The sequence below is a fragment of the Bubalus bubalis genome, chromosome 14 (assembly GCF_019923935.1).
Source record: "Bubalus bubalis isolate 160015118507 breed Murrah chromosome 14, NDDB_SH_1, whole genome shotgun sequence".
NCBI lineage: Eukaryota > Metazoa > Chordata > Mammalia > Artiodactyla > Bovidae > Bubalus > Bubalus bubalis.
In genome coordinates this window covers 76,111,430-76,127,121 of record NC_059170.1, presented here as the reverse complement: position 1 = coordinate 76,127,121, position 15,692 = coordinate 76,111,430, and the positions used below count along the sequence as shown (strand labels likewise).

Genomic DNA, 15,692 nt, shown 5'->3' with positions numbered 1-15,692 from the left:
AGTATTAGAGCTTCAGCATCAGTCCTTCCAGTGAATATTCAGGACTGATTTCTTTTAGGATGGACTGGTTGGATCTCCTTGCAGTCCAAGGGACTCTCAAGAGTCTTCTCCAATACCACAGTTCAAAAGCATCAATTCTTTGGCGCTCAGCTTTCTTTATAATCCAACTCTCACATCCATACATGACTACTAGGAAAACCATAGCTTTGACTAGACAGACCTTTGTTGGCAAAGTAATGTCTCTGCTTTTTAATGTGCTGTCTAGGTTGGTCATAACTTTTCTTCCAAGGTGCAAGCATCTTTTAATTTCATGGCTGAAGTCCTCATCTGCAGTGATTTTGGAGCCCCCCAAAATAAAGTCTGTCACTGTTTCCCCATCTATTTGCCATGAAGTGATGGGACCAGATGCCATGATCTTAGTTTTCTGAATGAAAAATTGAGAGCTTACTGTGGACCAAATATTCAAACATTACTTAGAACATGAGTTCTAAGTGATGAGCTCATGTTCATTGTAAAGGAGCCAGTAATTTATGAACTGAAGCATGGCAAAAATAGATAACTTACCCAAGGTCACTCCTTTGTTAATTGGTAGAACCAAGATTTGAACAGTCTGGTAGAAAAGCCTGAGCTCTTCCTCTTTACCTGACTCAGGAAAATAGCACTCTAGGATTCCCTGAGGTGGTCAAGTCAACTGTAAGCGTTTTTTATTTTGAAGTCTTCTGAAATCTTTCTCTGTTGTTTTAACATACAGTTCTCCCACATTATTCTCCTACTTATCATTATTAGTATTACTACCACCAACAAGGGTCTTCCCTGGTGGCTTGGTGGTAAAGATCTACCTGCCAGTGCAGGAGATGCAGGAGACACAGGTTCAATCTCTGAGTTGGGAAGATCCCCTGGGGAAGGAAATAGCAACCCATTCCAGTATTCTTGCCTGAAAAATTCCACAGACAGTGGAGCCTGGTGGGGTTGCAAAGAGTCAGATGTGACTGAGCAACTGAGCATGCATGCATACCATCACCAATGAATAATTCATTAGAATCCTTTAAGGAGAGAAGTGGTTGCAAAGAAGGGGATGCTTTGGAGATGAAGAGAGGAAAGATCACTTTTATGGCCACAGATTGATTACCTTAGTCTTGGCCAATTTTTTCTTTGGTTATTGGAGCCCAGAGATGATTTAAGTGGCTTTTGGTCACAGGACTGGAAAAGATCAGTTTTCATTCCAATCCCAAAGAAAGGTAATGCCAAAGAATGCTCAAACTACCGCACAATTGCACTCATCTCACATGTTTGTAAAGTAATGCTCAAAATTCTCCAAGCCAGGCTTCAGCAATATGTGAACCGTGGGCTTCCTGATGTTTAAGCTGGTTTTAGAAAAGGCAGAGAAACCAGAGATCAAATTGCCAACATCCGCTGGATCATGGAAAAAACAAAAGAGTTCCAGAAAAACATCTATTTCTGCTTTATTGACTATGCCAAAGCCTTTGACTGTGTGGATCACAGTAAACTGTGGAAAATTCTGAAAGAGATAGGAATACCAGACCACCTGATCTGCCTCTTAAGAAATTTGTATGCAGGTCAGGAAGCAACAGTTAGAACTGGACATGGAACAACAGACTGGTTCCAAATAGGGAAAGGAGTACGTCAAGGCTGTATATTGTCACCCTGCTTATTTAACTTCTATGCAGAGTACATCATGAGAAACGCTGGACTGGAAGAAGCACAAGCTGGAATCAAGATTGCCGGGAGAAATATCACTAACCTCAGATATGCAGATGACACCACCCTTATGGCAGAAAGTGAAGAGGAACTAAAAAGCCTCTTGATGAAAGTGAAAGTGGAGAGTGAAAAAGTTGGCTTAAAGCTCAACATTCAGAAAATGAAGATCATGGCATCCGGTCCCATCACTTCATGGGAAATAGATGGGGAAACAGTGGAAACAGTGTCAGACTATTTTTTTGGGCTCCAAAATCACTGCAGATGGTGACTGCAGCCATGAAATTAAAAAACGCTTACTCCTTGGAAGGAAAGTTATGACCAACCTAGATAGCATATTCAAAAGCAGAGACATCACTTTGCCAACAAAGGTCCGTCTAGTCAAGGCTATGGTTCTTCCTGTGGTCATGTATGGATGTGAGAGTTGGACTGTGAAGAAAGCTGAGCACCGAAGAATTGATGCTTTTGAACTGTGGTGTTGGAGAAGACTCTTGAGAGTCCCTTGGACTGCAAGGAGATCCAACCAGTCCATTCTGAAGGAGATCAGCCCTGGGATTTCTTTGGAGGGAATGATGCTGAAGCTGAAACTCCAGTACTTTGGCCACCTCATGCAAAGAGTTGACTCATTGGAAAAGACTCTGATGCTGGGAGGGATTGGGAGCAGGAGGAGAAGGGGACGCCAGAGGATGAGATGGCTGGATGGCATCACTGACTCGACGGATGTGAGTCTGGGTGAACTCTGGGAACTGGTGATGGACAGGGAGGCCTGGCGTGCTGCGATTCATGGGGTCGCGAAGAGTTGGACACGACTGAGCAACTGAAGTGAACTGAACTGAACCTACCACCTCTAATCCACTACATACATCAAAATTTCATGCTCATTTGACAGTGTTTTTGTGAATCAATAGCATTACCTCCCCCCTTGAAACACTTGCCCATATTCATAAATAGTTAAAAACACTTGAATTTATAAATCATCTTTCTAAAAATATATTAGAAAACTTTTTATGTATAGCATTTCAATGTATTTTAAAACATTGACTTTATATAGCTTTGTTTAATATATTTTAATATTATTTGTTTAAAATACATGAAAATCCAAATTATCGTACTGCTGTAAAACATTAAAAATATATCAGGTTTTAGAAGGTAATGTCTGGCTTGTTTTAAATATACCAGCATGCTGACTGTTGCGTGCAGGACAGAACTTCTTCTATTTTAAATGTAGCAGCGCCCTCTAGAGTGAAAGGTTTATAGAATTTGATAAAGGAAATGTTTCACACCGTCCTGGGTTCTTGATCCCTACCATTCCAAAGGACAGCTTGTTACATAGCAAAGAGTGGAACCTACATTTTTTTGTTCTGAGTAAATGTTCTTTACAAGGATGCTTTTTGGGTAACTTGAACAAAATAGAAATAAACTTGTTCATTATTTTGTTGGTAGTTTGCACATTTTGTTCTCATATTCTTGTGAAACCATTAGTACATAATTATATCTTAAAATTCATATCTTTATAATGTTAATAGCAAGAATTGAACATTTTGTTGACCAATATAACAGGGCTAGTCAGGGTTATGGTTTTTCCAGTGGTCATGTATGGATATGAGAGTTTGACTATAAAGAAAGCTGAGCACTGAATAATTGACGCTTTTGAACTGTGATGTTGGAGAAGACTCTTGAGAGTCCCTTGGACTGCAGGGAGATCCAACCAGTCCATCCTAAAGGAAATCAGTCCTGGGTGTTCATTGGAAGGACTGATGTTGAAGCTGAAACTCCAATACTTTGGCCACCTGATACGAAGAGCTGACTCATTGGAAAAGACCCTGATGCTGGGAAAGATTGAAGGTGGGAGGAGAAGGGGATGACAGAAGATGGGATGGTTGGATGGCATCATCGACTTGATGGACATGGGTTTGGGTGGATTCCGGGAGTTGGTGATGGACAGGGAGGCCTGGCGTGCTGCAGTCCTTGTGGTCACAAAGAGTCGGACACAACTGAGCAACTGAACTGAACTGAAATTTATTGAATGCCTATTATATATATGATAACTGCATTTTGTATTGAGGAGTACTTGATAAATAGAGAATAGGCCACATTCCTGGTAATAGTTACACATTTATTTCCATTTGTCTAATGTGTCAGAGTGTGACCCATATTGGCTCTTGTATTAAAATTGTCTTTATTAAATTAAGAATATTACTATTAATATACATTCCTTCTTTATTACAGAAGAAAATACTCAGGAACCATCACATGGGAAGAAAAGTTTGAGTGAGAAAGTTTCTCTGTATAGAGGTGACATCACATTGCTAGAGGTGGATGCTATAGTCAATGCTGGTGAGTAGTTGATATTTTGTGATGTATTTGTTATACTGTTGCCCTAAATCTGGGTTCGCGTCTTGGTGGGTATCAGGCCAAAAGGCCACAAATTGGGAGAAAGAAAGATTTATTACTTGCAGCAAGAAGAATGCTGGGGATCTTTTCCAAAGCAGTGTTTCCCAGAACAGTAAGATTGGGGAATTTTTATGCTAAGGATACTTGCATACTCATGAAGGGGCTTGAGCAAAGGAGAATTCAGCCTAGAGCTGGGGAAAAGGTTGACAGAGCCCCAGTTTTAGTTGGTTGAAGTCAGAAAAGGTCATTATCATATTTCCATGCTCCACCTGGATGTGGGCCTTTGTTCCTGCCTAACTCACACATTTAAATTGTTATCTGTATCCCTTAAGGCGGAACTAGGACTCTGTTTTACTGCTCAGCTGTTGTTTCTTGACTGTTTCTCCTTTGTTCCTGCATTCCTTCACCTGCGGTAAGATCAGTAATTACCGAGATGTGTTCAAGGGCAAGCGTCGTTACCCAGGCTTAGATCACAAAATGACCTAGGCCAGAGATGACGTCTTTAAAGTCAAGAAAGTCATGCCTGGTTCTCTTTCTCCGGGGACCCCATACCCCATCTGCTTGCAATACAAAATATTTATTGTTTAAAAATATTTTTTCATAAATAGGAATACAAATGTTTAAGAAAAAATACCCTTCCAGAGATAGAGATGTCATGTATTAAAGACACTGAGCATTTGTTTTATGTATGTGCTGCAGTTAATGTGTTAACTCTACATGGTATCCATACTGAGTTGTAACTAGGGTACTGGACCCCTGGAAAAGTAACAGGTTGTTGCAGAAAGTTCCTTAGAAAGAACTTTAGCAGCTGTATTATTGTTGATTTAATGCTTCAGTTAATAGTTGGCCAACATAAAAGCAAGTTCATTAAGCTTTTCCTTCTTTTGACTTTGTAAAGAGATGTTTGATCTACACCAGACAGAAATAAAATATAAAGAAATTATTTCTGTAGTTTCCAAACTCAGTTGCTTGGTTTCAACTATTCATGTTTGTTTTTAATGGTTTATTTTATGATTAATGATCTTATTATTTGGGGTTTCAAACATTGGGAAATAACAATTAATGTTAAATTTTAATTTTAGTTTATTTTATAGAGGTCTGTATCTTTTATATATTTTACCATGTGACTGTATATCAAGAAATACATAATGTTTGTGATTCTATAAAAATAAATATCAATAATTGGATATTTCATAATTTTAATTTGTGTTCTGTAAAGTTAGGCTCTTTGCAAGTTAAAAGGTTTAAAAACAAATGCAGACTTAGGTAAAGAGAAGCATTATTCAAAAAGATTATTACAATAAGGGGTGGAGACTTATCTCAGTAGGAGGAGGAAGAATATTACGATAGGAAGAACCACTTTGACTATGAGATAAGCAAGCATCTCAAAGTTCAAGCAGAAAAGGACATTTTTTTTACAGAGAGGCGTGAACATTGAATGTGGGTGGCATGATTGGACAGTTGATCAGGGAACATTTTTCCTCGAGGCTAGCTTATTTTGGAAGGGGTCATTAAAGAGGGGTTGTTCACTTTCCATTGCTCAAGGGTAGGTCAAAGTTCAGGGGCTTGGAGGAAAGAAAGAAGCCTGAATAAAGTTTGGTCAAGTCTAGTTAACAGGCATTGATCAACCAGAATGGTTGATGGGGACAAATAGTTCAGCTAATCATTTATGAGACAAAGAATGGGAATTTGGAGAGTCTGTGCCTTGGTCTTGTCATAGCATACAAGGGTCATTGGGAGTTTTATCTCAGTCATATGGGGAAGACTAGCTCTTTGCAGTAAGCTGTTTTCCAGAACACAGAAGGGTGGGGGTTAATTTTTTGACAGACCTTGCTTTCCAGGAATACAAAAGTTAGTTAGAGCTCCGTGTTGTCTCAGGTTTCACTCTGGTGATGTGTAAAGTCAAACAACATAGTAGGAACGTTCCTTGGTGTATGCCCTAAATTCCATAAACGTGAGCTTTAATTTAAAGAAATTAATTATTTAATTAAATATACATACACACACACACACACACACACGTGCGTGCGCACACACACACACATACACATACACAATGGGACTTCCCTGGTGGCTGAGACAGTAAAGAATCTGCCTGCAATGTGAAAGACCTAGATTTGATCCCTGGGTCAGGAAGATCCCCTGGAGAAGGAAATAGGCAACCCACTCTAGTATTGTTGCCTGGAGAATTCCATGGACAGAGGAGCCTGGCAGGCTTATAGTCCATCAGTCACAAAGAGTTGGACACGACTGAGCGACTAACAGTTTCACACTATCTGTACATCACTGGCTCTCCTCTATATTGTTGTAATTTCCAGTCATTGATCCCAGTTCTGCCATATGGAGTACAGTTGTTGACATTTATTTCCTTAAATGCCTTAAGACTACTCTCATGAGTTTTCTCTCTCTTGTTATTAACATAACATTGAATTTGCCTTGATAGAATACTTAATAATACTAGTAATCATGGTTTTCCTTGAGTTTTGTTAACTGTATACTCATTTATCTCCCTGTTGAGGCTATCGACTGGTATTTTTTCCACTTTTGGTGTAATCTCTCAAAGTAGTGTCTTGTTCTTGTGTTCTTAATAAACACCTGGTCACGTATATTTGTTAAATTGAACTACACAATTGAGTTTATAGCACCTTTGACCCATAGCACATTCAACAGTGGGGGCTTGACACAGTGAACAACACAATTTGGCTCATTTAAGAAAAACAATTTTTTTGATCAAGAAATAAAAATAATTTTAGTGAAATAAAATGGTGCTAAAGAGAAAACATTATTAACAGGAAAGGATCCCGTTACTCTTCTGATTCTTTGTCCTTGCTTGTGTAATTTTTTCATAGCTGTCACATAGTGTACAAGAGTTTGACGAATTTATACAAAGGCAGGCAGCAACTCCTAAAAGCATTTGGCACTGTTGGCTTACCTCTCTGGCTGAGGTAATTATAGTTTGGCCATGCTCTGCATCTCCCAAGGACAGCCTCATCAGGAAGTTCTTAGGTACATGGAAAGAGATGCCAAATGCACAGTGTAATGACTTTATTTACAGCTTTCTGCTGTGCTGCTTTGTTTGCCTGGTGTGTCAGGAGAGGAACAGCTGTTGACTTTCAGGTGAACAAGGCGACATGGCAGGAAACTCCAGAGTTGCCTCTGGTGAGAGGGGAGTGGGAGGTGGTTTGCCCAGTCAAGCCGCCAAAGCAGCCGCGTCATCACTTTCCGCCTTGTAAAGTTCTCTTCCCGTGTTTGTGTTAGTGCATTGGAACGCCTGGTTGTCATGAATGAAATGATTTGATATTTAAAACTTTTTCCCAACCAAGTACTTTCCAAACTTCAATCTTGCAGTTCAATTGCAGTTCAGTTGCTCAGTTGTGTTCAACTCTTTTCAATCCCATGGACGCTAGGCTTTCCTGTTCATCACCGACTCCCGGGGTTTACTCAAACTCATGCCCAATGAGTCGGTGATGCCATCCAACCATCTCATCCTCTGTTGTCCCCTTCTCCGCCTGCCTTCATTCTTTCCCAGCATCATGGTCTTTTCAAATGACTCAGCTTTTCACATCAGGTGGCCAAAGTATTGGAGTTTCAGCTTCAACATCAGTCCCACCAATGAACACCCAGGACTGATCTCCTTTAGGATGGACTGGTTGGGTCTCCTTGCAGTCCAAGGGACTCTCAAGAGTCTTCTCCAACACCACGGTTCAAAAGCATCAATTCTTCAGTGCTCAGCTTTCTTTATAGTCCAACTCTCACATCCATACCTGACTACTGGAAAAACCATAGCTTTGACTAGACAGACCTTTGTTGGCCAAGTAATGTCTCTGCTGTCTAGGTTTGTCATAGCTTTTCTTCCAAGGAACAAGTGTCTTTAAATTTCATGGCTGCAGTCACCATCTGCAGTGATTTTTGAGCCCAGGAAAATAAAGTCAGTCACTGTTTCCATTGTTTCCTCATCTATTTGCCATGAAATGATGGGACAGCATACTGTGATCTTTGTTTTTGGAATGTTGAGTTTTAAGCCAGCTTTTTTACTCTCCTCTTTCACTTTCATCAAGACAGTCTTTAGTTCCTCTTTGCTGTTTGCCTTAAGGGTGGTATCATTGGTGTATCTGAGGTTATTGATTTTTCTTGATTCCAGTTTGTGCTTCATCCAGGTTGGCATTTCACATGATGTACTCTGCATATAAGTTAAATAGGTAGGGTGACTGTATACAGCCTTGATGTACATATTCCCTTCCCAATTTTGAACCAGTCCATTGTTTCATGTCCCATTTTAACTGTTGCTTCTTGAGCTGCATACAGGTTTCTCAGGAGGCAGGTAAGGTGGTCTGATATTCCTGTCTCTTTAAGAATTTTCCACAGTTTGTTGTGATCCACACAGTCAAAGGCTTTAACATAGTCAGTGAAGCAGAAGTCGATGTTTTTCTGGAATTCTGTTGCTTTTCCTGTGATCCAACAGATATTGGCAATTTGATCTCTAGTTCCTCTACTTTTTCTACATACAACTTGAACGTCTGGAAGTTTTTGGTTCATGTACTATTGAAGCCTAGCTTAGAGAATTTTGAGCATTACTTTGCTAGTGTGTGAGATGGCAATTGTTCAGTAGTTTGAACACTCTTTGGCATTGCCTTTCTTTGGGATTGTAATGAAAACTGACCTTTTCCAGTCCTGTGGCCACTGGTAAGATTTCCAAATTTGCTGGCATATTGAATGTAGCACTTTCACAGCATCATCTTTTAGGCTTTGAAATAGCTCAGCTGGAATTCTATCGCCTCCACTAGCATTGTTCAGAGTGATGTTTGCTAAGGCCCACTTGACTTCGCACTCCAGGATGTCTGGCTCTAGATGAGTGATCACACCATCATAATTATCTGGGTCATGAAGATCTTTTTTGTATAGTTCTTCTGTGTATTCTTACCACCTCTTCTTAATATCTTCTGCTTCTGTTAGGTCCGTACCATTTCTGTTTTATTGTGCCCATCTTTGCATGAAATGTTCCCTGGGTATCTATAATTTTCTTGAAGAGATCTCTAGTCTTTCACATTCTATTTTCCTCTATTTCTTTGCATTGATCACTGAGGAAGGCTTTCTTATTGCTCCTTGTTATTCTTTGGAACTCTGCATTCAGATGGGTATATCTTTTCTTTTCTCCTTTGCCTTAACTTCTCCTATTTTCTCAGCTATTTGTAAGGCCTCCTCAGACAACCATTTTGCCTTTTTGCATTTCTTTTTCTTGGGGATGGTTTTGATTAAAGACTCCTGTAAATGTTATGATCCTCTGTCTGTAGTTCTTCAGGCACTCTGTCTATCAGATCTAATCCCTTGAATCTGTTTGTCACTTCTACTTTATAATCATAAGGGATTTGATTTAGGTTATACCTGAATGGTCTAGTGGTTTTCCCTACTTTCTTCAACTTAAGTCTGAATTTTGCAATGAGGAGTTCGTGATCTGAGCCATAGTCAAATCCTGGTCTTTTTTTGCTGACTGTATAGAGCTTCTCCATCTTTGGCTGCAAAGAATAAAATTAATCTGATTTCGGTGTTGACTATCTGGTGATGTCCATGTGTAGAGTCATCTCTTGTGTTGTTGGAAGAGGGTGATTGCTATCATCAGTGCGTTCTCTTGGCAAAACTCTATTAGCCTTTGCCCTGCTTCATTTTGTGCTCCTAGGCCAAATTTGCCTGTTACTCTAGGTATTTCTTGACTTCCTACTTTTGCAGTCCAGTCCCCCATGATGAAAAGGCATCTTTTTTTGGTATTGTTTCTAGAAGGTCTTGTAAGTCTTCATAGAACTATTCATCTTCAGCTTCTTTGGCATTAGTGGTTGAGGCATAGACTTAGATTTCTGCGATATTGAATGGTTTGCCTTGGAAATGAACAGAGATCATTCTGTCACTTTTGAGACTGCATCTCAGTACTGCATTTCAGACTCTTTTGTTGACTCAGAGGGATATTCCATTTCTTCTAAGGGATTCTTGCCTACAGTAGTAGATGTAATGGTCGTTTGAATTAAATTTTCCTATTCTGGTCCACTATAGTTCACTGATTGCTAAAATGTCAATGTTCACTCTTGGCATCTCCTGCTTGACCACTTCCAATTTACCTTGATTCATGGACCTAACACTCCAGGTTCCTATGCCAATTATATCAAAGAAGTTCTTGCCCTGTTGCATAAATTTAGGGCCCACAACAGATTCCCCAGCCTGAGGATCTGGCAAAGAGATTGAGAATCCCTGGGGAATTTGAAGGCCAGTGGACTTTGATTACAGAACTTCCACAGGACTGGGGAAACAGACTCTTGGAGGGCACAAACAAACCTTGTGCCCAGGAGAAAGGAGCAGTGAACCCACAAGAGACTGAGCCGGACTTGCCTGTGAGTGTCCAGGAGTCTCCAGCAAAGGTGTGCGTTGACAGTGGGCTGCCTTGGGGTCAGGGGCACTGAATACAGAAGTCCTGGGAACTGTGGGGTGTGCTGGCATAAGTCCTTTTGAAGGAAGTCATAACCCCTAGCATAACCCTTACCTGACCTTAGGTCAAACTATAGGGTGGGAACAGTGCCCCACCCATTAACAGAAAATTGGATTAAAGATTTCCTGAGCATGGCCTGGCCTATCAGAGCAAGACTCAGATTCCCTCACAGCCAGTCCCTCCCATCAGGAAGCTTCCACAAGCCTCTTATCCTTATTCATCAGAGGGCAGACACAATGAAAATCACAGTCACAGAAAACTCACCAAGCTGATCACATGGATCACAGCCTTTTCTAAGTTTGTGAACCTATGAGCCATGCTGTGTAGGGCCACTCAAGACGGATGGGTCATGGTGGAAAATTCTGACAAAACGTGGTCCACTGGAGAAGGAAATAGCAAACCACTTCAGCATCCTTACCTTGAGAACCCCATGAACAGTATGAACAGGCAAAAAGATATGACACTGACAGGTGAACTCCCTGGGTCAGTAGGTGCCCAATATGCTACTGGAGAAGAGGGGAGAAACAGCTCAGCAAAGAATGAAGAGGTTGAGTTAAAGCAAAACAAAAACAAAACAAAAACCCCAAAAACCCAGTGGTAGATGTGACTGTTGATGGAAGTAATATCTGATGCTGTAGGGAAATGGCAACCCACTCCAGTATTCTTGTCTAGAGAAGCCCATGGACGAAGGAGCCTGGCAGGCTACAGTCCATGTAAGAGTCGGACACGACTTAGTGATTAAACCACCAAAGAACGATATTGTATAGGAACCTGGAATGTAGGTTCATGAATCAATGTAAATTGGAACTGGTCAAATAAAAATCTGAAGTTATGTAAATTTTGAGTTAACAGATTGAGGATTTTGTAAATAATAGCTTATAAAATTTTACTTATTGTAAGGAAGCCTGAGATTATAACTATAGAACATTTAGGTCCTTATTAGAGTTCACCGTGTCTGAAAAGTTGAACTACAATTGAAGTATTAACCACAATTAAACAGTTATTGTAAGTTTTATGCAAGTAGACAAAATAAAACTAATATTCCATTTCTTTCCATGATTTCCTTGAGGTTCTGCAGTGTTTTTCTTCTTACTGAGTGAGCACTTTGGCTTATGTTTCTTCATATTGCTTTTCCTCTTTAAAATGGTTCCTCCACCTTTTATTTTATTTTATTTATTTATTCTTTTTGGCTTCTGCACTTTATTTATTTATTTTTAATTTAATTTTATTTTTAAACTTTACAATATTGTATTAGTTTTGCCAAACATCGAAATGAATCCGCCACATTTCTTCCACCTTTTAATCTGTTCTTTTCATTGCTTCTGAAGAACTTGATGGGACCTACGAGTCTGTTGAGTAAGGCAGTATTAAAATCAAGTGTTCATTATGAATTTACTGAAATCTTAGACCTCTTATTTTGGGATAACTGTCTATTAGACAGTAGCTAGCTACAAATTACTTATGGGGTGATAGCTAAAGTTTTTGGGAGCATTGTTGTTAGCATGGAGACAGTAATGTTCAGAAACTACTTCTTACCTCCCTCTGTAGATCTCTCCCAGTACCCATTCCAGTGAGGCCAAGCAAGGGGGAAAGAATTACTTTTCCTCATTCTCTGCCTTTACTTTCCCTCCTATATTGTGCTGGAACCTGCTGAAAAGTTTCAAAATCACCACTGTGTGGAAAGCTCAACCTGTGAAATACAGTTGAGCAGACAGGTGTGAATGTGTAGGCTGGGTGAGAGCAATTTTTTGAGGGCTGAATTCTTAACACTGGCTACAGGTTTATGTGTGAGCTTCCAGCTGTAAGAATATCAGTGTCTTTGCTTTATCCAGGGTAAGGATAGACAGAAAACAGGGTCTGTATGAGGATGGAGTGAAAGATTAAATGAGAAAGGAGCTTTGTGAGGTGTTAAAATCCTCAAAGAATCCTCAAAAGAAAATAATTGCTATGGGAATGGGTGACTTCCAGAAAATTCCCTTCTGAGTTTTCAACTTCTATTTTTGACCACTCTTGTCACTATTTTTAATGGAATATCCCTTGGAGTTAAATAGTAGCATAGTCCTCAAGGGACTTTGAGAGACTAAAATTTTCAAAAAAAATGATGGGGTAAAGTGATTGGAGCTGCTTGGGCATTTATTCCATATTTTCAGTGGTTTTATTCTCTTTCTGAGAATTCTTCAGTGACTTAGGAAGTTTATATTTTGTCCCATACTATTCAATTGCTTTCAAAAAATGTTTCAAAAATTTTTTGGGGGTGTCTGATTGCCAAAGGAATACACTTTAATATTTAAAATAGGGAAAATAAAAATACAGAAAACAATAAAACATCTCCATGGTGTTTCCCAGCATATACATCATTGTTTAAGTTCAGTGTTTTTGCTTCAGGTTATTTTCTTTTTGCTCCATAGGTGTATTTTGAATTGTAGAAAATACCACTTAATTTTTTTAACACTGCAGTCATTTTTACATGTCATTTTAAATTGCTGTGTGATATTCAGTTATACACATGAATATTGATTTAAGTATTCTCTCATTGTTGGAAATTTAGATTGTTTCTTGTTTTTACTAATCAACAGGCTGAAACAAACATCCTAGCAGATCTTTGTAAAAAATCTTTGATTAGTCCAGGGGGAGTATATTCCTTGCAGTGAAATTATGGCAGTATGAAAGTTTTTAAACTTTTGATGTATGTAACCAAATAGCTTTATGGAAAGATTAAATGAATTTATATCACTTAGTTAAAAGATAATGTATTTCCCCAAACTTCATCAATCTTAAGTTTAATGATTTTTTTAACCTATGCCTTTGAATTGTACTTTCAGTTCAGTTCAGTTCAGTTCAGTCGCTCAGTTGTGTCCAACTCTTTGCAACCCCATGAATCGCAGCACGCCAGGCCTCCCTGTCCATCACCAACTCCCGGAGTTCACTCAAACTCACGTCCATCGAGTCGACGATGCCATCCAGCCATCTCATCCTCTGTCGTCCCCTTCTCCTCCTGCCCCCAATCCCTCCCAGCATCAGGGTCTTTTCCAATGAGTCAACTCTAGCATGAGGTAGCCAAAGTATTGGAGTTTCAGCTTTAGCATCAGTCCTTCCAGTGAATACCTAGGACTGATCTCCTTTAGGATGGACTGGTTGGATCTCCTTGCAGTCCAAGGGACTCTCAAGAGTCTTCTCCAACACCACAGTTCAAAAGCATCAATTCTTCACTCAGCTTTCTTCACAGTCCAACTCTCACATCCATACATGACCACTGGAAAAACCATAGCCTTGACTAGATGAACCTTTGTTGGAAAAGTAATATCTCTGCTTTTTAATATGCTATCTAGGTTGGCCACAAATTTCCTTCCAAGGAGTAAGTGTCTGTTAATTTCATGGCTGCAATCACCATCTGCAGTGATTTTGGAGCCCCCAAAAACAAAGTCTGACACTGTTTCCCCATCTATTTGCCATGAAGTGATGGGACCAGATGCCATGATTTTCGTTTTCTGAATGTTTGAGCTTTAAGCCAACTTTTTCACTCTCCTCTTTCACTTTCATCAAGAGGCTTTTTAATTCCTCTTCACTTTCTGCCATAAGGGTGGTGTCATCTGCATATTTCTCCGGGCAATCTTGATTCCAGCTTGTGCTTCTTCCAGCCCAGCGTTTCTCCTGATGTACTCTGCATAGAAGTTAAATAAGCAGGGTGACAGTATACAGCCTTAAAGTACACCTTTTCCTATTTGGAACCAGTCTGTTGTTTCATGTCCAGTTCTAACTGTTGCTTCCTGACCTGCATATAGGTTTCTTAAGAGGCAGGTCAGGTGATCTGGTATTCCCATCTCTTTCAGAATTTTCCACAGTTTCTTGTGATCCACACAGTCAAAGGCTTTGGCATAGTCAATAAAGCAGAAATAGACGTTTTTCTGAAAGTCTCTTGCTTTTTTGATGATCCAGCGGATGTTGCCAATTTGATCTCTGGTTTCTCTGCCTTTTCTAAAACCAGCTTGAACATCAGGAAGTTCACGGTTCACATATTGCTGAAGCCTGGCTTGGAGAATTTTGAGCACTACTTTACTAGCGTGTGAGATGAGTGCAATTGTGCGGTAGTTTGAGCATTCTTTGGCATTGCATTTTTGGGATTGGAATGAAAACTGGCCTTTTTCAGTCCTGTGGCCGCTGCTGAGTTTTCCAGATTTGCTGGCATATTGAGTGCAGCACTTTCACAGCATCATCTTTAAGGATTTGAAATAGCTCAACTGGAATTCCATCACCTCCACTAGCTTTGTTCATAGTGATGCTTTATAAGGCCCACTTGACTTCACATTCCAGGATATCTGGCTCTAGGTGAGTTATCACACCATCATGATTTTCTTGGTCATGAAGCTCTTTTTTGTGTAGTTTTCTGTGGATTGTTGCCACCTCTGAATATCTTCTGCTACTGTTAGGTCCATGCCATTTCTGTCCTTTTTCGAGCCCATCTTTGCATGAAGTGTTCCCTTGGTATCTCTAATTTTCTGGACGAGATCTCTAGTCTTTCCCATTTTGTTGTTTTCCTCTATTTCTTTGCATTGGTCACTGAGGAAGGCTTTCTCATCTCTTCTTGGTATTCTTTGGAACTCTGCATTCAGATGCTTATATCTTTCCTTTTCTCCTTTGCTTTTCACTTCTCCTCTTTTCACAGCTATTTTTAAGGCCTCGTCAGACAGCCATTTTACCTTTCTGCATTTCTTTTTCTCAGGTATGGTCTTGATGCCTGTCTCCTGTACAATGTCACGAACCTCCGTCCATAGTTCATCAGGCACTCTGTCTATCAGAAATAGTCCCTTAAATCTATTTCTCACTTCCAGTGTATAATCATAAGTGATTTGATTTAGGTCATATCTGAATGGTCTAGTGGTTTTCCCCACTTTCTTCAATTTAAGTCTGAATTTGGCAATAAGGAGTTCATGATCTGAGCCACAGTCAGCTCTCAGTATTATTTTTGCTGACTGTATAGTGCTTCTTCATCTTTGGCTGCAAAGAATATAATCAGTCTGATTTTGGTGTTGACCATCTGGCGATGTCCATATGTAGAGTCTTCTCTTGTGGTGTTGGAAGAGGGTGTTTGCTATGACCAGTGCGTTCTCTT

General features: G+C 39.8%; 1 protein-coding gene across 3 annotated transcripts in view; it reads left to right on the top strand.

Moving 5' to 3' along the window:
- The window catches only part of MACROD2 (mono-ADP ribosylhydrolase 2), a 2,318,987-nt gene that overhangs the window by 92,687 nt on the left and 2,210,608 nt on the right, over positions 1 to 15,692 (top strand). For all 3 annotated transcript variants that reach the window (XM_044928284.2, XM_025264700.3, XM_025264701.3), the window contains exon 3: positions 3,946 to 4,053. In XM_044928284.2, the coding sequence (XP_044784219.2) occupies positions 3,946 to 4,053 (108 nt within the window). The remainder of the gene's footprint in view (positions 1 to 3,945; positions 4,054 to 15,692) is intronic.